This window comes from Solanum pennellii, chromosome 7 (genome assembly GCF_001406875.1).
Source record: "Solanum pennellii chromosome 7, SPENNV200".
In the NCBI taxonomy this organism is placed as follows: domain Eukaryota; kingdom Viridiplantae; phylum Streptophyta; class Magnoliopsida; order Solanales; family Solanaceae; genus Solanum; species Solanum pennellii.
Window position 1 is genome coordinate 76,405,446 of NC_028643.1, and position 23,417 is coordinate 76,428,862.

Below are 23,417 nucleotides of genomic sequence, written 5' to 3' on the forward strand. Positions count from 1 at the left end.
ACGGATAAGCAATTTATTGATTTATTAGTGGAGAGCAACTAGACACAAGGACATGCAGTGTAAATTACATAGTCCAAAAATAAAAGTATATAGTAAAAAGACAAAAGGCAAAAAAAAAAAATGAGTTTAAAGAGAATGCAATTTGAGGAAAATATAGTGTTGTTTCATCGAAGTGAATCAATACAAATTAACGAATATAGCGCAGTAAATGAGATTATAGAATTAATCAAATTAAAATATAATTTAATATAAAATTAAATAATATTTTATATAACGTAAATTCAAATTAACGGAGCTCAATTAAAAAACAACTCAAAAAAGTAAAGAGAGAAGAAAAAAAGGTGTGATCTAGAGAAAACAGAAAAAAGCTGTAACATGTCACTTTCATCAACAAAAGAAAAGTAAATTTTAAAGGTCAATTTGAGGCAAGTAACCAAATGGTTGTAACATGTAACTAAGAAGTTACAAAAAGAGAGAAAAAAAAGAAGAAGAAGCCTTTGGACAATATTAACAAGTGGGACATCAAACACCCCTTCGTCACGTCCGTATTTGTATACACTCAAAGTTAAAGAATATAAATATCAAATGAAACAAGATAAACAACACAATTACATATTAAGAACTAGAAAGAAATGAAAGGGGTTAAAATTGAACCAAGTTGGTTGTGTTTGAATGACAAAAAGGTTAAAAAAAGAGTGTTTGGATTGGTGATATATGTGCTTTTTGGGCAGTACAAAAGTGAAAAAAAAATAAAAAATACCACAAGGGTTAGCAGCAGCAGCAGTAGCAGTAGCTGCAACAGTACAGTACACAGAGAGAGAAAGAGAAAGAGATGGCAGTGATGATGAGGTTACAAAGACCTTTAATTTTATAACTGACAAAAAAAACACTGCTAAACCATAGCAGTACAAAAAACAGTATTTTTTTTTTTATTTTTGCTCTTTTATCATATATTTGATTTGCTCTGCAAACTCTATTTTGAATAATTAAATAACTAGAATTGTTAGATGAAAGGGAGTGATGGGTTAGGGGTGTTTGTTTGATTTAAGTTATGGAATTTGGGAAGTTGAATGGCAGAGAGTTTGAGATTACAGAGAAGAAGAGTGCAGAAGAGGAGGAACAAGTGTAAACAATCAAAAACTGGAAAGAGAAATTGCAAAAAAGGGTTTGAGTCTGGATCCTCAGAGGAATCAGCAGCAACATTATCATCTCAATCAAAATCAAAACCAAAATCAAGATTCAGTTGGCAAAGAAGAAGAAGAAAATCAGCAACAACCAGAAAACGAACCTCAGCTTTATCTTCATCCTCACAACCAGCAACAACAGCCATTTTTCAATCAGCATCACTTGATTTATGGAAGGTTAGATTCACAACAATTGCTTCCACCACAGCCAACACCGAAGAAACGTTCGTATTTGCCTTCGACGTCTTCATTGGGGCAAAACGTCGAACATGCAGCAGCATTGCGTGGGAAAATGGCAGAAACGTCAAGATTGGGTATAAGGAATACTGTAGGAGAGATTGTAGAAGTTCAAGGAGGTCACATTGTGAGGTCTACGGGGCGGAAAGACCGCCACAGCAAGGTTTGCACAGCCAAAGGCCCCAGAGATCGCCGTGTGCGTCTCTCTGCTCATACTGCTATTCAGTTTTACGATGTTCAAGACCGCCTTGGTTATGATAGACCTAGTAAAGCTGTGGATTGGCTTATCAAAAAGGCAAAACCCGCCATTGATGAGCTAGCTGAGTTACCTGCCTGGAAACCTACAATTGGTACTGCATCTGCTGCTGCTGCTAACATTAATCTTGAACAGGAACAGGCTCAAAAACAGCAAGAAGATAACAACTTTGCATTTCAACAAGGAAATGTTAGTTTGTTTGATAATGTTGCTGGCCCTTCAAGTAAAAGAGCAATGGAAAGTAATACTGCTAGCTTTCTGCCTCCATCTTTAGAATCTGATGCTATTGCTGATACTATCAAATCTTTTTTCCCAATGGGTTCTTCAACCTCAGCTAACTCTTCAGCTATGCAATTCCATAGCTTCCAAGAACCCCATATGTTATCAAGAGCCAATAGCCAGAACCAAGATTTGAGTCTCTCTTTACAGTTTCAAGATCCTATTATGCTTCACCATCAAAACCAGCAAACTCAACACCATAACCAAACTAACCATAGGGAACAAGAGCAAGTGCAGGTTCAAGCACCAGCCCACTTTGGAGGAAACACCCCACATGGTTTTGACACCTCTGGCTGGTCTATGCATCAGAGACTTGGTTCTTGGAGTGACAGTAGAGAAATTGGCCCTGGTGGTAGTGGTGGAGCAGTAACAGGACCTGGTGGGTACTTGTTCAATTCGCCACCAGCACCGGCGCTGCTGCAGCAGCTATTCGGTCAAAATCAGTTTTTTTCTCAGAGGGGACCCCTTCAGTCCAGTAACACATCTTCGGTTCGAGCATGGATCGACCCATCAGCGATAGCAATTGCCTCAGGTGATCCAAGTAATCACCATCAAGCTGCATTACCAATGTATCCATCAACAATTCCTGGTTATGGATTTGCCTCTGAAGTAGGCGGATTCTCTGGGTTTCGTATTCCTGCTCGAATCCAAGGTGAAGAAGAGGAGCACGATGGCATTTCCGATAAGCCATCCTCTGCTTCCTCTGATTCTCGCCATTGAATTAGCTCCAAAAATTTGATCTTTCTCAATCCCTGACAGGTATTCACTTTACTAATTGATCAATCTTTTATTTTTTCTGTTTTACTTTAATGTTCTTGAACCATTGTTGAGCTCAATTTGCAGGGAAATGCTCTACTTGAATGCAATTGGAACTTACAGAAGTGATGCTGTCAAAGAGCCTGGAGATGGAGAATGAGAGAGTTCAAAATAGAGTCTGATTCAATGGCATACACCGAGTCGAAAAGAATCCTGATCCTTGTTTCAGGTTCTTCGATCCGGTCTAATATAATTAGTTATTCACCGTTCTTGATTTTCCAGTTCTTGTGTATTTGAGCTTTTCTAGCTCAACAAGCTACATTAGGAGTGTTATGTGTTTGGCCAGACTTGTCACATTGCTGCTGTTTGCTTTATTTCATGATTTTGGAGACTTTCAACCTAGAATTGGTAATGTTTTGTTAGTTATTTTTAAGTCTTGAAAGCCATTCTTAGTAATAGTTCCTGAATTCGATTACTGTTTCATTGATTTGGTTTGATTGCTGTCTTTCCTATTTTTAAAATGTGAATAGATTGAACAAAATGTGATTGTTTTCAACTGTTTAGATAAAAAGGTCAATTTTTCATGTTGAAAGAGAGATCTTTCTTTAGTTTGATAGTTGCTTTACTACTTTCTGATAAAACCAGTTCATGTTTCAACAACTTCCTCAAGCCCTCAAAAGGGGATTGAAAAAAAATACATGGCCTTTTTAACATCCCTATCACTTGTAGGATATTTGTGAGTAATAAAAGGGTAAGTCATTTTCTATGAACAGTAGAGTTGATTGATGGTGGGTTTGAGAGTGGTCAAATGTGAATGCCACCTTCAATTTTAAACTAATTCTTAGTGACTTTTGCTACCTATATTGGCTAGACTAGCCTTTACAGATAAGTACATAGTCTTGAAAGCTTCATATACCTAATTACCTATCATTGAGGGTTTGGCAGCCATTCAAGTCTCATCTAACATTTTTATTTATGTTTTGATTCCTTTTGTCTAGTTAGTTGCTCTTATTCTTATTATTAGTTAAGCCAACATAATGCTTGAATGAAACTGAAAGAATGTCTTATATTGTGTCATAAGGTGACACTCATGTTTATGGTCTATGTTGCTCGGACTCTTCTAAAATATCAATGAGTGCGGCAACAGTTTTTGAGATTCCGAGCAACATAGTTGTGGTAACGGAGTGATGATTAGAGTCAATAGTCATAGCCCCATTGAGCACAAAAGTCACAGGGGTAGTTGATCACACAATGATGAAGTTGCTAGGAATACAAAATTGTCAAGAAAATGATCATTCTAGATGAATGTAGGAAAGGTAGAAGAACTAAGTGGGGCTAAGCTAGGCTTCATAAAACAGAGAAAGTGAAGAGAACCAATCAGATTGCTATTAAAGATGAAGCAGAAGCTGAACAATAGAAAGAACTACCAAACACATATACAACAAAGTATGGCACTTGGCAATGAATTCTTGGTCCCCCTGCCCTGCAAATCTCAGTACACCTAATAAAAGACTCTAGTGGGATGTTCTCTCTTTGTTTTCTTTTTCCTTTTTTTGGGGTTTATAGTTTACTCCCTTGGGAAAATATTAGTTAGACACATCAAGATGTTGACAATTGCCTCATAGTAGTTATTGTCCCTTCTTTATGACTGATTGGTACTGTCAAACAGAAAGATAAATGGCACTAAATATTCTAAAATGTGATCACTTCAACACCCTTTGTCGAAGTGAATAACTACTATGAGGCAATTTCTGGCTTCGACATTGTTTAATTGCAGAGTTTATTGTAGTGGCTATGTTTCAATACCATTTATAATTAGGATGGCCTACTAAAATGACAGAGGAACCAATGCTTTATGGTTGTATCATGAGTTGGAGCTTGCTGTATTTTGTTTCTATATTACAGTTTTGTATTGAGTGTGTTAATACTTGACCCCATATGGGATGACTTCTATGCCATTATAGGTTAAATGAAAATAAAAATCAAATCTTGTGAAAAGAACTTCAAAGTTGACATCAACCAATAGTGTTGTCATTTCCATATATCTAACTTCTTGTACCTACAAAGGTTTAATTGGAGTGATGAAAATGTCAAATATAGGAACAATAACAGCAAGGAACCATTGGTATTCGTATTGGAGCCTCGATTGATTTGAACTTGTGTTTAAGACCCATTAAAGGGTGAAAACAGTCCACATCGGGATTTTACTTGTTTCTTTTTTAAGCTCAAACACGAGACATCTCATTAAATGATAGAGGGATTCTATCTATCCCTTCATAACAGCATGTGGCTTATTAAGTTTTTTACAGCTAGAGAAGTTGCCTTTTTCTTCACCTTTATATTTGTCAAAGATCTATGAATTTAGATTCTTTTTCGAGTCTCTTAGTTATTGTAAGAAAGTTAAAGACATAATACATAATATGACTCTTAACTTGGCTTCAGCAAACAACTGCACCGTCTCTTTGAATGTGCACAAGTAGATATTTAAACTTGTATATTATGCCAAGGTTAAATGATAAGAGTGATTAACTTTGAGACATCCCTAGACCCTCTTTAGCCACAATGTCTCGTTGATTGACGAAAGCAATTGAGCTAGGCTCGAACCAAGAAGTGTCTACATCAATTCAATAGCTAGGTCAAGAGACGGAGTTATTGCCCACAATAACATATTATCATCTCACTCATATATGTTGGGCTTCAACGTCACCCTGATGTCATGATAAGAAAATTGAATGGATTTTACTCTGATATCATAATAAATTATTGGTTTTTGAACCTGACTTGACTAAAGAATATATTAGCTAATCAGGGCACTCACTATCCAAGATTTTCTTTAAGAGAGTGAATATTCATCAGAACATAATATTGTAGTGCTTCAAATCAGACAAGAAAGAAGATATCTTTTGACCGTTTTAATTGAGGATTCTTGTGGTTAGCATCAAATATTGAAAAAAAAGAACAATGCAATTATTATTCCTTTGTCTTTTATTTTACACCTTATTTGGATAGTTGTTTTGTTATTAATATTCTATTTTAACCTAACGATCAATTTGATTTGATCACATATGTATTTATTTTATTTTATTTGTTAGCGGGGTGGGTTGGGGGTTGTATGTGTAATTGAGGGCGTATTTAAGTTTTGTTATTCGAGTAGAGGAATATTTTTAAAGCTGTCAATAGTTAAAGGAAGAAACTAATAATTTGCGCCTAGTTTCGAGATACAATGAAAAACAAGACAGTTGATTTCATAACATTCTATTCATCAAAACAATATAAAATTGTATGTAACAATCATGTACAATAATATTCTATTCATCAAAACAATATAAAATTGTATGTAACAATCATGTACAATAATATTCTATTCATCAAAATAATATAAAAAATTGTATGTAACAATCATGTAAAATGAGAAAAAAGATCATAATATTATATTCATCAGAACAATATAAAATGATACGTAATAATCATCCAAAGAAGAAGTCGAAAAAAATAACCGGTACACATTAAATCAACATTATGGTCCCGGCGGGGCTCGAACCTGCGACCTTCGGCTCATAAGACCAACGCTCTAACCAACTGAGCTACGGGACCATCCGCTTTTAGCTTTTTGACTAACTTTATTTTCGTAAATATTCGAAAAAAAGGAATTTTTGGGCTTACCCATTCTCTCCACAAGCTTTTAATAATAGATGTGATCTGTCATTACGTGTGACTATCTCTACTATAGAAAGAAAAAAAGAAAAATCTAGTAAAAGTAACTAATACGCGATTTATGTGATCTAATAAAAGTAAAAATGTACGTTATTTATATGTTCAAAACTTTAAATACATGTCATAGTTATAGATATACTAGTATCATTTTTACCTCTTCCAAATTAGTTGGCTATATACACATTCCAATTTATTATAAATGACGTAAACTAAAGTTGTGTTTGTAAAAGCTACACGACCAATTTTACATTTTCGATGATACTCCTATTTTTTATTTTAATTTTACAAATAGCAATCATCATGGAGTTTTAAATTTCATATATTTTTTTTTAAAAAAAACATGGTGACCTTCCGAGGCCTCTTTGGATCATCAATCATTTCCAAGAAGAATGACAACAATAATTACAAATAATTTATATTTCTTCATAACAAATAGTTTAAAAGTCAATATCAACTTACATAATATCGTGTGTGCATATATATATATATATGATATACTTTATATTTTGAATGCGATTTCATTATTTTAATTATATATTCAGACACAATATATACTAAGGACATACAAACAAAACATGGAAATAAATTTTCTTATTTGATTCTTAAAATTCAAATAATATCATATAAATCGAGATAAATAAGTAGTATACATATATATATTTATTATATGTATAACGACTTCACAGCCAAATCACAACTCGAGGAAGAAAAAGAAAAAAAAGATGCCCAACGAAGAGGTTTTTTTTATTGTTTATTTGTTGGTTATATATATATATGTGGAGATTGATTGAGGTCATGATGATATTTCTTTATTAATTTAAAATTCTTGATGAATTGCATGCATGCAATAAAAGGGTCCCATACTTTGATCCAACCGACTTTATTTACTTGTTCAGTATTTTAAAAATAATAATTTTATTTTATTTATAAATAACTACATATTAATTAATATGATATTACATTAAAATATAAATATCAGTCATTATTTCTTAAAGCTCGCTCAAAATCTACAGTGAATAAGAATAAATAAATTAGAAAGAAATTAATACAATCTCAAGAGATCTGATTTATTACTTCTACTTATCGTGAAAATATTTCACTTGCACATAAATACAATATATTTCGCTAGCTTTTAAATTAAACCATTACTACATTCAATAAACACTATCACTATATTTCAGGATCAAGGATAAAACAATAGCTATATACGAAAATTCCTTTTAAAATAATCACTCGTATTACAAAATTTTAAATTTTATAAAAAAAAATTAACTCTTTTAATCTGCGTCAAATATTGACGTGTCGAAAAAAAAAAAACAAGAGGGAGAAAACAAAGGAGAAAGAAGAGTACATGAGAGTCGGTCTAGGGAAAAAGAAATGAAGAGTGGAACGACCATTTTGCCGATATTTTTGTTAGTAAAAAATGGGAGAAAGACCACTTTTTTAGCTTCCTTTAGATTTGCATTTTTAAAAATTTGAATTTTCTTAGATTTTCTTTTTCTTTTAACTCTCTTCTTTTTAAGTGTGTTTATTTTTTTTCATATTTTACTCATCTAAATCAACAACACTATAATTTTCACAAAAAAAATCTCATATTTTTTTTTTACTGTTTTCATATCAAAGTTACAATCTTGCTAAATTATTTCAGTATTTTCAAATCCACTCATCAATATACAGATTGGGATTTTCTTAGATCCTCTGTATTTTTAAGAAAATCTTGGTTTGTGTTTTTGATGGATTTTGTGTTTTTTTCATATATAATATAGTTTTTTTTTTTTTTGATTTTAATGGCTGAGGCAATAATGACAATAGAAGAACATAATAATACTAGTAATAGTGGTAGTAAAAAGTTGAAGCAAAAAAGAGTTCCACAAAGAGGATTAGGTGTTGCTCAACTTGAGAGGATTAGATTAGAGGAACAACAAATAAAAGATGAAATTTTGCCAACAAAATCAATTGTTAAATCACAAGATTCAACTTTTAGGGCTTTAAAATCATCAACAGTTTTGAAAAATTGTGACTTTAGATTGAATTCATCAGCCCCATTTGTTGATAATTTGAGTCCAAAAAAGGGTTTGGAATCTACAAAACAAGTGAATGTGAGTGAAGGGTATGATGATGATGATGATCATGATTGCTCTACATTGTGTAGTGAAAAGTTTAGTTCTGAGAAAGATCATCAAGATGAGAAGGTGTATCATCATGGTGTTGTTATTCAATCCCCGATTTTCGCCTTGCCACAATATCAACAACCTGTTTGTTCTTCATCAATGGTAAGCTATGCTGCCTTACTTGTAGTGTCTTTTTTGTTTCTGGATTAACTGTTTGGGGTTTGGAATCTACTAAGCCTGATTAGTTCAGGTTTGTGTTGTGGAATGTTTAATAACGGAGTTTTAGAGGATTTTGTTCTCAGGGCTCGAACCTGAGACCTTTTGTTTGCACTAGATAAAAAATGAGCTTTAGCTGCAAATAATTAGCAATTGCTGTTAAATATGTATTTTTAGCGGCAATTAACACTCCTTGTATATGTCCCTAAAGGCTTTAGTGATATTGGATCTAATGACACTTAAATAATGCCGGTAAAGACTTAAACACTTTTTATTAATGTATCTATTTATTGCCGCTAAAAATTGTTTATGTTCTAGTGTTGGTTAATCATAGAGGAACCTTTACCATTCCATCGCGCCCTTTGGTGGTAGCTGACTTATCACTCTTTTTTTTTTCTAGTTAAGCAATTTGTTGTTTAGAATTCACTAGCTCGACTAATTTATTGAGTCTTAGAAAGGTAGCTATGGAGACTTTAGGCTCCATATTACGTGGACATTGGGTCTTATGCTCAAGGCTCATACCTGAAACCTTTGGTTAGGGTAAAGGGATCTATACCATTTCATCACACCCTTGGTGGTAGCTTACTTTTTATCTTCTGTTTCTATCTTGGTTTACTCATCTGGTGTCCGTAATTTAGAAGCCCGACTAATCCTGTTTAGCTTTTAAGAAAGCCCACCACGGGGAGCTTTGGTGATCCTGTTAAAGGAAACTCTATTCTCAGGGCTTGAACCTGAGACCCCTAGTTAAGGATAGAGAAATCTTTAAAGCATTTCATCACTTTCGTTCATTGTAGCTTAGTTATCACCTTTGTTCTTTTCTAGTGTTGGCCATTTAGTGTGTGGAATCCACTAGCACGACTAATCTGGAGTAGCGTTGTAGTTGAACTCACTTCACAGAGTTCTTACCTCCCTATCAAGGAGTAGTCCGTTCCCGAGGCTTGAACCTGAGACTCCTAGTTAAGGATCAAGAAACATTTACCGTTCCATCACACCCCGTGGGGATAGCTTACTTTTTCACTTGCAGAGTTGCAGTACTGTATTATGCTATTCAGGCTAACTTGTCGTTGGTCGAATTTAGTTACTGAACCAAATTAGGATCCTCGATGTTGCAGGTGAATATCTCATCAGGTATTTCATCATCATCTGTTAAAAATTATCAGATGGAGCCCCCTTCAAACCAAAGTTACCCCGGCTATAACTATTTACCTCTATGGCCCGAAGAAGTGAAGGTAAATTTCTGTTTCACCACCTAATCTGTTTGTAGATGATATAAGTTTAGTAGTTTTTGGTTGATAGCTGCTATGTTTTGTTTGTTAATGTGTAGAGGGTTGGCATAAAAAGACCATATCCATTCCCTCCAGAGTTCCCACCTGTCCCTACATTTCACTGCAAATTTCCTCCGCGCTATGATTCCCCAGTGTGCACAGCAAATTCAGAGTCAAGAACTTATCTTAAAAGGTTTGATATCTCTCCTGAAGTTAGCATTGTTTTAGTAGTTTAGTACTCACCTCTAACGAGTCTCGTTGAATCAACCTGTCAGAGAAGTTCCTTTAAAATCAAGGAATGTTGTTAGACAAAAGAGAGCTCTCAATGGAGATTTTCTCACATTGGCTCCTCCAACAGCTGTTGGTGCAGTAAATCAGCAACATCCTCAGAACATCGAGCTGTTTAAATTCGAGACTCTACCCTTTCAAGTGAGCAACAAAAGGACTATAACATCTTATTTTATGTTTCATGTAATCCTTATTGAGTTTTCCAACTCCACAGGAAGTTCCTGAAGAGTCTAGCACTAGGTCAAGCCTAAACAGATCAGTTCAACAACGCGTTTTCAGATTCTTCCCACCTCCGAACGTGCAACTTGGACAACCAGGAAACAGTCATGGTGAAGTAGGAGGGAAAGTTGATCTTAATCTGAAGCTATAGAAGTTTATTCCATGCTATAAGATATCCTGGAGAGATGGCTTGTTAAGTATAGAGGTAAAAAAAACACTACTTCTAAACTGCAGTAGTAGATAATTATAAAATGAAAAAGATGTCTTGAACATGGTGTTTCACAATCAAAAAAAAATATAGTTGTTTGACTATAGTTTTATTACAAAACAAAATGAAGGTAAACAAAAGCTCTTCATTTCAAGTAGTTTATTTGAGTCTTTTGCAGTGAAAGTGTAATGAAAGTCTTTTTTTTTGCTTGTCTTAAACAAAGGATGTGTTTCAACTTTCACAGCCTTAAATCTGTTCTTGATTCAGCACACTTCCACTGTAGTGTTCGAGTAGATACTGTTACTTCCTCTCGAAGTATAGTACTATTACTTGCTTTACTATGCCAAGTAAACCAATTTTTGGTAAATATGTGTGTATCCGAGCACGTGTGTGTTTGGGTGAGAGAGATAGAGAGATAGAGACTGAGAAAGCAACAGCAATAGTCTCAACATCAATGGACATGTATGCATATCTGGAATACGAAAAATCCAGTACATAAAAGCATAGTATTTGGAATTTCAAATTACATGTAAAAACAAGGTTTCTCAGCTCTGGCAAGAGCAATTGAGATTTATAATCAAGAAGTTTTGACACATTCAAAACGACGGATGTGCACTGCTGCTCAAAATATACACACCAACACTGTCTGATCTTTGTAACATACAATGATCGATCTATGACCAACCAAAGACGTAGTCAAGAACATACACGAGTACAAGGGAGAACGGATAAAAAGCAAAAGCTATCAAACTAGTCCACAGAGGAAAGGTGGTGCGGATGCTCCCTAAGACCCCAATAACAATGCAAACAATTAGGATAACCAGCACTTCAGATGAGAAGTTCCATGTTAGACCTCGGGCGTAAACAATAGCCAAGAAGACTGACAGACAAAGGAGATTGTTCATAGTCACAGCTCCATATAACTGCAAGATATCATCAGATGTTTTATTAGCCTTGGAAACTGAACAACACAAACGAGGTTTACCTAAGAGTGAAGTTCAAAGTAGAATAACATATCCAATGTAGTCCTACAAGTGAAGTCTAGGGAGGGTGGTGTGTACATAAACTGTTAGTGCTGGTACAGCTAAAGTTGCGAACGACAAAGGATTTACAAGTCTAAATATTTGGTGATCATTAAGAATTTGATCGTTTGTAGTAACTAATGCAAGTATTGGAGGGGAATACCAATTAAATTCTCATACTAAAGGGGTGGAAGTCAAGTCAGAAAAACAAACCTCAGAAAATGTTAATGACGCAGATCTCTGCTTTTTCCGGGTAGCAAAAATTATAGCCGACACTGCCTCACTGGAGTTTGTTGCCAGAGGCAGTGCAATGAATGAGATGAAGAAAGATGGAATACTTGTGGCACTGGAGAAATTGTTAACAGCATCCACCAAAGGATCAGCAAAGACAGCAGCAATAATGGTACCCAACAACAACAATAACGCGGCCTTAATAGCAATTTTTTGAGGATTCTCGACACCCTCAACAATTTCATCACTTTGATCCTCCCCCAAGAGACTGTGCTCTCTCCTTGTTTCCTGCAACAGCCATCTACATTGTATCATAATCATCCTGGCTATAACTATTTAAATAATGTCATCGGGTCAAAACATACCTCATGAAAATCATCAATGTAGTTGATGGTATTAGGACCAGCCTGAGCAGAAGAACCATTAGTACTCTTGGCTTCATAAAGCCATTTTTCAACTCCAGTAATGAATTCATGCAGATCAACTTGTTCATCAAGAGACGTATCGAAGTCCTTCATAACCTTTGCTATTGCATCATTTTCATCTAAGTTAATCTCCTCAAGACGGATTCCTACGACCAGAGCTCTTAATTCAGAATGGGAAAGATGTTTATCACCATTTTCATCAATTGCATTGAACAGCCTGTCAAACAATTCTTCATCACATCAGCCATCATTCTATGGTGATATAAACAAGGCAGAAAGAATTTATAGCTCACTTTTCTAAAACTTCTATATTTGGTGTTCCATGATCTGTGAAAAGCCTCCCTAATGCGTGCTTTTTTAAATGCTTCAAGATTCCTGATATAACATGCTTGTGTTTTACATAAGCAAGTCTTCGTGTTTGTATCCAAGGCTGAAAGACCTGCATTAAAAGTTAAAGGAAGTTCAGCAGGATTTATTGTATTCTCCGCCATTAATGTCAGTGGTGTGCAAGAAAGAAAAATGCATCAAGTTCAATGGAGAGAAAAAAAAATGAAAACCTGACAATTACCTGATAAAGACAATAAGAAAGGAGCAGCGACAATGATATGATAAGAGCTATCAAGACAGATAAATGTCTTCCTGAATTTGAATGGAAGATCTGTGGTAACTGCACAACAATAAATGGAAGAACAGATACGGCCATGATCATTGCAGCATAGCTTGTCCAGATATCAGTACTAACACCGGAACCTACAGACAGATAGACAGACTTTTTGAGCAGAAACACTTTGATAGATAGAACCTGCCTTCTAGTAGCATGAAATATGACATGCATTATTCAAAAGCCTACAGATTGTAAGAAGAATTACAAGGAATATGTTTGTCACCACAAAAATGTCTAGGCTTAAAGTTTACAACATCCTGCTCCTTCATATCATAAAACAATATGATGGAGAGTATTCAACCCTTGCTTCGTGTATTACTTTCGTAGTTCAGACATGGAGGATGCCAAACACTTATCTCTTCATTTTTCAGCTGCTATAGATTGTCTCAAGTATGAACTTGCTCATCTTGGTTTGTGGATAACAACTTGAACAATGTTTTTCGTTGGACTCACTTGGAAGCACAAAAAATCCATAAGAAGCTACAACAATTCATTCCAAGCTGCTATCTTGGACAATATGGAGGCAAGCAAGCCAGAACTTTGAGGGGCTTCGTCTGTCATCTCTTGCATAAAAGCTCTAGAGGTCGAGTGAAAATATTTTGGTATACTAATTACCAAAGTCGTAACTGTTATACCTAAATTTTTTACTTTTCTTTCTCTTTCGGTTTGAAGTAGCTGACTATGATTTTATAATTATAATGCATTTAATGGATGCAACACATTAACATCATTGGGTGAGAGAAAAGCACGTTCATGCGCAAATACTCTTAAAAGTAAAGAGACAAACCAGTAAAACTGAGCCCTTTAGTGTCTTTCAAGTCCACAGCAATAGAATTTACTATATCACACTTGCCAACAATGCAACAGGTTCCCCATATCGCAGTAAGAAGCATCACTGTCGACCCAGCTAACAAGCCTATTCCTACAGAGACCTGGCTCTGAGCTTCTGCAGCACTTCCAGTGATCCCGGATACTGATGAAAAAAAAAAACTTGTGAACTTAATATGGCTTGCAACAAACAATTTTTACGATATAATATCAAAACAAGCTGTGTTATGAAAAGAACTTATCTATGGAAGCAATTGATCTATACAAGCGATAACAACTAGTTCAACTTAAACTTAGTTGTTACTACATTTACAATAGGTCCACCATGTCTAATTACAACTTTATGTTAGCATCACCACACATTTTGATTAGATTTTTTTAAGGATAATCACCAATGCAATCAATGATGATGATGCTTTGGCTTCAAACATAATTTATTTTTTTTACAACTTAAAATTACTAAAATAAAATGATTACAATATTCTATAACTGCATCCTCATATTAGTGTGATTTTCAGTAGAAATGATTTGTTATAAAATGGTAAAGTTTTTCTTCAAATGAATTTGACAATTCAACTATAAAAATGGGTTAAATTTCACAAAAATGGAATTCAAAGCATGAATGATTATGTCAACAAAAGTTAACTTAAAAGTCAATGTGCAAAACACTTAAATCTAGAGAGAATAATCAATCAAATAATAACATTGCAAACGAAATTTTTGGATCTATGTTCCTTCTGATGCAATTCTGGATCTCTCTAATATCCTATAAAATAATACTCCTTTGTCTCAAATTACTTTGCTAAAAAATGATTTTCCATTTCTAAAATAAATTTCAATTAACTTTTAACTATAAATAATTGTGATTTGAATTATTTATTTTAGTCCTTACAGACGTAAATTAAATTTCAAAACAAATGTTGAAAATAACTAGTATTAGGTTGGGTCCAATCACAGTGTACTAATTAGTCTTAGCTTTTCTAGGTAGGAAAAAAAATTAGAGTTTTTTCCACCAAGTTAATATTGACATATTTGGAAATTTAAAGGGGTTGAAAATTAAAATATAGTGACTGAGATTTAAATTTAAAACTTCAAGAGATTTTTTAATCCTCACTCCTGCTGTGGAGAAAGGAAATTCATTCATTTCATGAAGATATTCAATGACCTGTGACACAAAGATATGATTGTTGTAGATCTGCTTTCACTATAGAAAAAAATTGTAAATTTTCGGAATTAGTACTCTCTCTTATAGTCAACTAAGTTTTTTTTTTTTTACGATAAGAAAAATTTGCAATTGATATTTTCTTGATGAAGCATCGATTAAAACTAATCTGCACTAGACAAGCTTGAGGGAGAAAGCAAATATCGATATCCTTAATTACTGTGATTAGAATATATTCTGAATAGTTTTCTAACAATTAAATTTTTTTAATAAACTTGAAGCTTCTACGTCCCCATCTTAATGGTCAAAAAATTTTAAAAAATTATAATATTTTTTTTATTTTTAAAATAAATTAATTTTTTCAATTTCTTGTTAAAAGATATTAAAATTAAGAGAATAAAAATATTTTAAAAAATAAAATAACTTATAAAAAATATCATTTTCTAGCAAAACTAATTTTCCTTTAGAAATTTAAATTTCAAAAAGTTCAATCGGGGCACAGAAATCTAGACAAAAAATAGTACTGATTCACAATGTTAACCCTACAATAAAGACATGATATCTTCATTTCTATCCTCCGATTCCTAATTAATTCTCCACTTTTAAATTTTTTTACAATTATATTCTTAATTTATAGATTTTTAAATTAATATAGTAAATTTATTATTTTTATTTTTAAATTATATTTTTAAATTTACATACTTATTTAAAAATAATTATTAATATAATAAATTTATCATTTTACCTCTAAGAAGTAAATAAATTTAAAACTTTAAAAATTTCTATAAAAGTAATTAATTCATTATATAATAAGTAATTTCTTTTTTTTTGTCAAAATAGATATTTAAAATTAGAGAGAATTTTAAAAAAAAAATAATTAGGCACAAAAGAATATCGAATTTCAACAACTTTGCCATTTTTGGAAGCAAAAACGCAATAAATGCTCAAAATAAACAGAGAAAACGAAAGTACGGAAACGCAAATCTCACCGAGAATAAGCATAGCATCAGGAAGAGCACCGAGAATCGGCAGGAAAAGTCCACCGATTAGACCCGGCCCTAAAATTTCAAGCAATAACTCACTACCGGAGGAGAGATACGTAGCCGCCGTAAACATAAGGTAACCATACACAACAATAAGGAACACATTTCCCAGAGCAGTTTTAGTGCACGGCAAAAATCCATAGCTCTGTTCACATGCCTCTTCTACTGGTGCAGCAAATAGCGATATTATCCCTCTTTCACGGCCAATACTAGTACTATTTCTGCCTCCGCCGCCGTGAACTCCATCGGAGACGAGATCCGACGATGACTGATCGACGATTACCCGGCCGCCGTACACGGCGGTAGATAAAATGAAGAGAATTAGGAGAGTGAAGAACGATTTGGGGACCATATTTGGAGATCTTCTCATGTTTAGAAATATTCGCCGAATATATTATATATAGAGAGATCTGTTAATAGTGTATTAGTGAGACTGATTAAGACATAAATTTTAAATTTAATCGTTTAAACGAGTATACGTGTTACCGACGCGTTACCGTATGGACTTTTAATACTGATTTAAACGGAGTGGGTCCTTTTTTGAACGTGGATGCCGTGTACTAATCCCTTCGTTTTCGATTTTAAAAAAACTTATTATATCACGTGATATAACAAGTGATTTTAAATTCTTTTAAAAATTTGAAGATTTTTTAATAAGACGTTAAAAGAATAGTTGAAAATACTTTTTAACTTGTATATTTTTATTAATATTGCAAGATTATGAGTGTATTTAACTTCTTAGTCAAGCAAAGAACTATTTTTAATATTATTAGTAGTTCAAGAATAAAACTAATAATTCACTTTTGAGTTTAAGATATTTTTATATATTTTTTGTTTGTTATTTAAGATTTAATTACGATAATTTATTATTGATAAGATAAATTCGATAAAATACATTTTTAATTCAAAAATAAATTAAGAATATGTTAGGTCAAGTTGAGTGATATAAAAGGGAGAGAGTGTTAGTGAGATATACATTTTATTTTCTTCTTAGATCTTTGCCCAAAATAACGATTTATTTTTTCTTTTTATTTTCTCTTAGATGTAGAGCCTGTTTGGTTCAGCTTAAAAGCTGGTCAAACTGACTTAAAAGCTGATTTTTGACTTATTTAGCTGTTTGGCAATACTCAAAATAACTTATTTTAAGTTAAAAGAAACTTATTTTAAGCCAAAAGTTAAAAGATGGGGTAGGGGTGCTTTTTTTTTTTTTTTAGCTTATAAGCTGTTTTAAGTTGACCACATTTTTATCTTTTTGCCCTTAATATTTTTATACAATCTCCAAATTACCCACATAACCCTAACATATCTTTCTTCCATTTTCCCCTTTTCACGTTCGTCATAGCAACTTCAGCACTTTTATCCAAACGCATAACTGCTTATTTTAAAAATAAGTTTCAGCACTTTCAAAAGTACTTTTTTTAAGCAGCTTTTATTAAGCCCATCCAAACGGGGCCGTAGTTTACTTGGAAAGTGGAAAGTCAAGGGTTGTGGAGGATCGTAAAAAAAGATTTTAAAGATTTATAATTTAATATTAAAGATATAAAATATTTGTTTAGCCTTTGTGCAAAGTTGATAGAATCATTTATATGTGATAAATTTCCATTTCAGTATAGTGCAAAATAAAGGGTATAATAAGATATTATTTGATAATTTGAAATTAGGTTTTGGAGATGAATTTTGATAAGATAATTTTAATCATTTTCTTTAATGATATATGTTTAAACATAGCTTTATTTCTAAATATTATTTTTTTCAATTGCAACTCAAAAAATTCTAAAGAGAAAAACTCAAATTTCAATCAAATGTTATATTCAAATGCTTATTAAATACTCATCCGGTCCCCAATTCATCTGATACTCCCTCTGTTCCTATTTACTTGTCTATATTTCTTTTTTTAGTTGTTCCTATTTACTTATCAATTTTGATAAATCAAGAAAGGACAAAAAATAATTTCTATTATACCCTCATTTAAACTTCTTGAAAATTCCCAAATTTTAATTTATCATTTTTGAAACCATAATTGATAAGGGTAAAATTATAACTTCATTATACTAATTATTACTATTTTAATATGTATGTCATTTTTAAAGTGGACAACTAAATAGGATCAGAAGGAGTGGAATACTTTTTTAACTAATACATTATTTTGAAGAAAAATGTTAAAATATACAATAAAGCTTATCCTGGTTTTGTTAGTTGAAAGTTTATTTTTTTAGAATCCTGATCTGTTACCTTATTGAAAGTTTATTTTTCTAGAATTCTGATTTTGTTACCTTAATTGAAAGTTTATTTTTTACCTTATAAAATATATTTTCTTCTAATTTATTCTTTCTTAAATGAAAAGTCTAAAATCATACAAATTGAATATCTATCTTTTCATACAAAGAAAAACACAATAATAACATTCAAAATGTACTAATTTAGAGAATCTTATTTATGGAAAGATTTTCTTTTTATACATATTTATATTTTTTCAATATTAGTTCTATAATATGTAGATCGTTTGATCAAACTTTATTTATAATATGTTTTAAGTATATTTTTATTTGTCGTCTGATTTTTTAATCATAAAATTTACAGTTATATAAAATTATGCATAACGTCCTAATTACCTTCAAACGCAATATATTATTTACTTAATTGTATAAGTTTTCTCATTATTATTAAGAGTAAACTAAAATTTATTTTTAATACTAAAAGATAGATATTTATATTGATTTTTCGAACTTAATTAAATAGAAATATGAGTTGGAAAAATAAGGGGGTAGGTAAGTGATTAGACTTCAAACGTGGCAATGTCAACGCCACCAGCTTTTATATATTTTTCAAAAGGTTACTTTCAACAACGGTTACTTGTATAAAGGATGTCGCTAATAGTTACGATGGAGTGATAAGTATTTTTTATTTTTAATAAAAAAGTATTAAATTTGAATTTTTTCTGTATGGATTCATTTTGTTAGGGAGGTGAAATTTTTGACACAAATTTAAATATAATCAAAATTGAACCTCGAGTAAAAAAAGACAATTATAACAAAAAATATAACGTAATCTTTGTTAGAAAATGTTTTACTGTCAATATAAATTTTTTCGACATGAATCAAAATTCAAAGATAAAAATTGGAATAGAACGAGGACATAGCGCAGAATGTGAGAAGCAAGCAAAGCGTTAAATATAATGTAGTTGATCAAGTTTTATCAATTAGTTTATTTGGAAAAATATTACATCCTTTAATTTTTTTTTAAAAATTATATTTTTTGTGAGAAATAATTTGTGATTGAATAATGATTTTAAAATCATTTTTAAAACTGGCCAATTAGCTTTTTATAAAATTAATTTATAACCTACAAACTAAAAATCATATGTTTGAAATATCCAACTTTTGACTTTTATTTTAGTTGATACTTTTTTGAAAAAACATTTAAGTACATTTGTTTTTATCTTTTTCAAACTCCATATAGTAAAAAGAATTGAAAGCAACAATGCGATAGGTCAATTCAAACCACCTCCAAATATATTTTTTTTCTCAAAAAAAGGCTTTTAGGTAAAATCATAATTTTTTATTTTTGAAAAATAACTTTTACTACTCCTCATGATTTTCACAAAATTTGACTAAATACTTCCGAAATGCTCTAACATAAGGTAAAAAAAAAGATTAAAAAGTTAAAAATAAAAATAAAAAATGAAGTCGTACAATTTACATTTTAGCTTTTCTCTTTTTCACTTTTTATTATTTGCTGAAAGGACCATTCACCTTATTGTAATGACTCGGAAGGTCATTTTTGGAAATTTTAAATATTAGTGTAACTTGAGTTAATTAATTGATTGTAACAACCCATTTAGTCGGTTTGAGCAGTAAAATTATTTTTGATATATACTCTCCGATAGATTTAAATGGGTGTTTTGTATTATTCATAATTATAATTATGAAATTAGTGGGGTAATTTAATAATTTACTTAATTAGTGGTTAAGAAAAATAATAGTGAAATAAATAAGTGGGTCACTTTCACCACTTTTATAATAAGTCATATAATAATTAGGTTAGTAAATAATCTACAGATGAAAAAAAAAGAGTTGCACGATCGTAAGAGTGAGAAGACGACTTCAGGTAACTCTTTCACCATATTTTTTTTTCAAGTATTCTAATTTTATATGATTAGTCAATAATCGTTGGTGGATGCGTTGAATAGTCGAAAAGATTAAATAATTGAAAGGTCCAGAGTTCAGAAACGTAAGGATTTATCAAATTAGGGTGTAATTGGACAATGAATTCAAGGGATGATATGAAGACTTCTGTATATGGTCGATCGGTGGGTATTTTATATTGTAAATCGTTATGGCTAGATTAAATTGTGAATTGAATAGTTAAAGCGTATTGTGATTGGAGGTTAAAGATAAAACCATTAATGATGAGCATTTAATGTTTTGTGCAATTGTTAATCAAGTTGAGTTTTTGGATGTTTGTTGTTGTTTGTCCGCTGTCCGCCACTGGTTTTAATACCAGTGACTTCCATCAATGTATATATTATTATTTGTTATCATATTATATTAAGTTTGTTATACTAAGATAGATAATTAATTGTTGGTGGATTATTAGAGTTGGTATTGAAAAGAAAAAGGAGGGACTTAACCTTAGACTTGGAACTTGAAAAATATAATAGTTGAAATGTAATTACGAATTTGATTATAAATTTGAGGTGAAATTTTAGGTCAAGATTAAACACACAAAAGTGTGAGTGTTGTTAGTTCTGAAACCTTATTGTGAATATATATACTTGTATAGATTGCATCGGTTTGGAAGCTCAACGGAAAGGGAAGGCTCAAGTCCCAGAGTGATTATTCGAGTGGTTAAGGCAAGTGGATTTCTAAACCCTTGTTAAGCGTATGAAATTCGTGTATTTTCTTGTGTGATGTTGAGAATGATTTGGAGACTTGTTGCTTATTTGTTGGTGTTGTATTCCTTGTTGTAAATTGAGCTTTGGTATCAAAATGGTTATCTCCTCATTTTTCATTTGAGCATGTAATTTGCATTGTACTTGAGACATGGTTGTGGTAAGAGGATGTACCATTTCGAGGGTCGTATCGCGCGCCGCGATGGATATCATATTTCGAGGGACGTATCGCGCGCCGCGAAGGTTACTATTATCGAGGGTCGTGTCGTGCGCCGCGACAGATGCATGGACAGATATGTCCCCCATGGGTCCCGGACTGAGAGACAGCGGGTGTGTATCGTTAGGGAAGACATGCATCACTATACTTGACATTGCATTCCATTGCATTGCACATACTTATTATTGATGAACTTGAACACGTGTTTTGTTGATCTTGTGAGTGTTTCTCTGTGAAGCTTGTGACTGTTGAATATTGAGTTGTTATTGAGAATGTGTAAACTGATAGAGTGTGGTTATTGAGTTGTGTGTTTGGTAAACTGTAAACTATTAGACTGTAGCGTGGAGGTTAGATATGGTGTAAGGAGTGCCCGTATTTTGTTCACTTAACTTGTGTTTAGAGGTTTGCTTGTTGGGTACCGCGTGGTTTGGTACTCACCCCTTGCTTCTACAAATTTTTGTAGGATACGAGCCTGGATCTTCGTGATACCTGTCATTCTTTTCGTTTCCGAGGCATCTTGTGGAGGATTGTGAGGTAGCTGCTTGTCATCTCAGCGAACTTTCCTACTCCAGTTTATGACTTTGTTTTTACTTGAAAGACAACTTCATTTTAGACTTCTATTTTATTTCAATTCTAATATTTACATTAGAGGCTTGTGCACGTGACAACCTGATTTTGGGGATTGGATTAATATGACTTGGTTTCATAATAGGAATTGTTGTTGGATTGTCATTTACTTCCGCACTTTGTTAGATATTGGGTTTTAGGCTGACTTGTCTTGGTGGGATAAGACAAGTGCCATCACACCTATTTTTGGGTCGTGACACTTATTCACTTTTCAGACCCAAAATTTCAGTTATTTGTTTAAATAATAATATATTAAAATATCCTTAATTACTTTTTCCACACGAAAAATAGATAAATATTACCTCTATTTATTTTTCCTTATTCACTTTATTTAAAATAAAATTTGAACATGTTAATTTGATATCATTTATTCATTTCAAATTTCTTTATTATTTTTCAAAGTGTACAAAATTCATCATTATAAACAAATAAATTAATTGTGGTGGCTATATCATAATTAATACGTAATAAATTAGGTACAGCAGAAAAAACATTAAAAACTATTATTATCTCGAATGGTTAATTAAGTTGAATTAGTATTTGATTTTCTTTTACTAATCGTAAAACCTACCTGTGAATATTTTAAAAGAAAAATTACATAAATTAATATATTTTAAAAAATAATTACTGATTTTAGCGATATTTTTTGTTTATTATCATTTATAGCAATGCTTTGTCAAATCTGTACTATGTATTAAAAGTGAATTATGTATGTAATATATATGAATTATTAATTATTTTTTGAAATATATCATGTTTATTTGGTAAAAAAATTTCACATTATATTATAAATTTATTAAAATGTGTGACAAATGTATTATTCATCATTAAAATTTGCATTATATGTGAATAATAAATTGTTCTTTGTAATATGTATTAAATTTGTATTATAAATGAATTAAAAGTGATCAAGTGGAAAAATATTATTGTTATAAATGATAAATATTTTTTATTATAATATATTTATGTAAATTTCCCTATTTTAAACTACTTTACTTTAGTATCTAGAATTTGTTTATCATTATTATTAAAAATATACTAACTTAATGACACTAGTTTTTTTACATTAAATATAAAAGTATAATCTCTAGATAAGTTTGGAGTGAACGATATTGACAAATTTTTTTTTTTAAATACAATATCTTTTTTCATAATTTCAAAACACAATAATTGGTATTATTTTATTTTTTTAAGAAGAGGGAGTGACCTTACATTATTAATTTGAGACACTCAAACCCTCCTCATAGTTTTCCTTTTTTCATGTCACGTAATTTGATTAAATTTAGATTTATGAAAATTTCATATTAAGGTCGTGTTGGGCAATGGAAATGGAGGAAAATTTAGAAATATTTTTTTATTTTTTCTTCGTGTTTGATCAGTCATAAAATTTGGATAATGTTTTGTTCTCTAGAAAATAAATTTCACAAATGACATCTTACATTATTTATGTCCTCTCGACCCTCGAATACATTTCATCTTTATCCCTCCCTTGTAGCCTCTATCCAGACCATTCAATTATCCGTAATATTTATCTAGATTATATATAATAATTTTAAGATAATAATTTTTATATC

The 23,417-nt window shown here is 31.8% G+C and overlaps 3 protein-coding genes and 1 non-coding gene across 5 annotated transcripts; 2 read left to right on the forward strand and 2 right to left on the reverse strand.

Moving 5' to 3' along the window:
- Positions 1 to 627: 627 nt before the first annotated feature.
- LOC107026234 (transcription factor TCP4-like) lies at positions 628 to 3,190 on the forward strand. Its single transcript, XM_015227131.2, has 2 exons — positions 628 to 2,715; positions 2,800 to 3,190. Exon 1 carries the CDS (start codon positions 1,477 to 1,479, stop codon positions 2,674 to 2,676), a length of 1,200 nt encoding a protein of 399 aa, XP_015082617.1. The 5' UTR covers positions 628 to 1,476; the 3' UTR covers positions 2,677 to 2,715; positions 2,800 to 3,190.
- A 3,042-nt stretch (positions 3,191 to 6,232) lies between these two features.
- On the reverse strand, positions 6,233 to 6,306 carry TRNAI-UAU. The gene has a single exon. It is a non-coding gene; the product is annotated as a tRNA-Ile (tRNA).
- A 1,208-nt stretch (positions 6,307 to 7,514) lies between these two features.
- On the forward strand, positions 7,515 to 11,020 carry LOC107025944. Of its 2 annotated transcripts, none has more exons than XM_027918261.1 (5): positions 7,515 to 8,699; positions 9,866 to 9,982; positions 10,078 to 10,211; positions 10,294 to 10,447; positions 10,525 to 10,685. In XM_027918261.1, the coding sequence occupies exons 1-5, from the start codon at positions 8,214 to 8,216 to the stop codon at positions 10,555 to 10,557; spliced, it is 924 nt and encodes a 307-aa protein (XP_027774062.1). In that variant the 5' UTR covers positions 7,515 to 8,213; the 3' UTR covers positions 10,558 to 10,685. The 2 variants fall into 2 exon arrangements, with proteins under 2 accessions (XP_027774062.1, XP_015082234.1); XM_015226748.2 differs by having other exon boundaries at positions 7,521 to 8,699; positions 10,521 to 11,020.
- A 156-nt stretch (positions 11,021 to 11,176) lies between these two features.
- LOC107025942 (sodium/calcium exchanger NCL-like) lies at positions 11,177 to 16,521 on the reverse strand. Its single transcript, XM_015226747.2, has 7 exons — positions 16,055 to 16,521; positions 13,863 to 14,048; positions 12,980 to 13,161; positions 12,705 to 12,850; positions 12,352 to 12,628; positions 11,969 to 12,274; positions 11,177 to 11,656 (listed from the first exon to the last, which is right to left on the reverse strand). The coding sequence occupies exons 1-7, from the start codon at positions 16,476 to 16,478 to the stop codon at positions 11,408 to 11,410; spliced, it is 1,770 nt and encodes a 589-aa protein (XP_015082233.1). The 5' UTR covers positions 16,479 to 16,521; the 3' UTR covers positions 11,177 to 11,407.
- Positions 16,522 to 23,417: the final 6,896 nt, after the last annotated feature.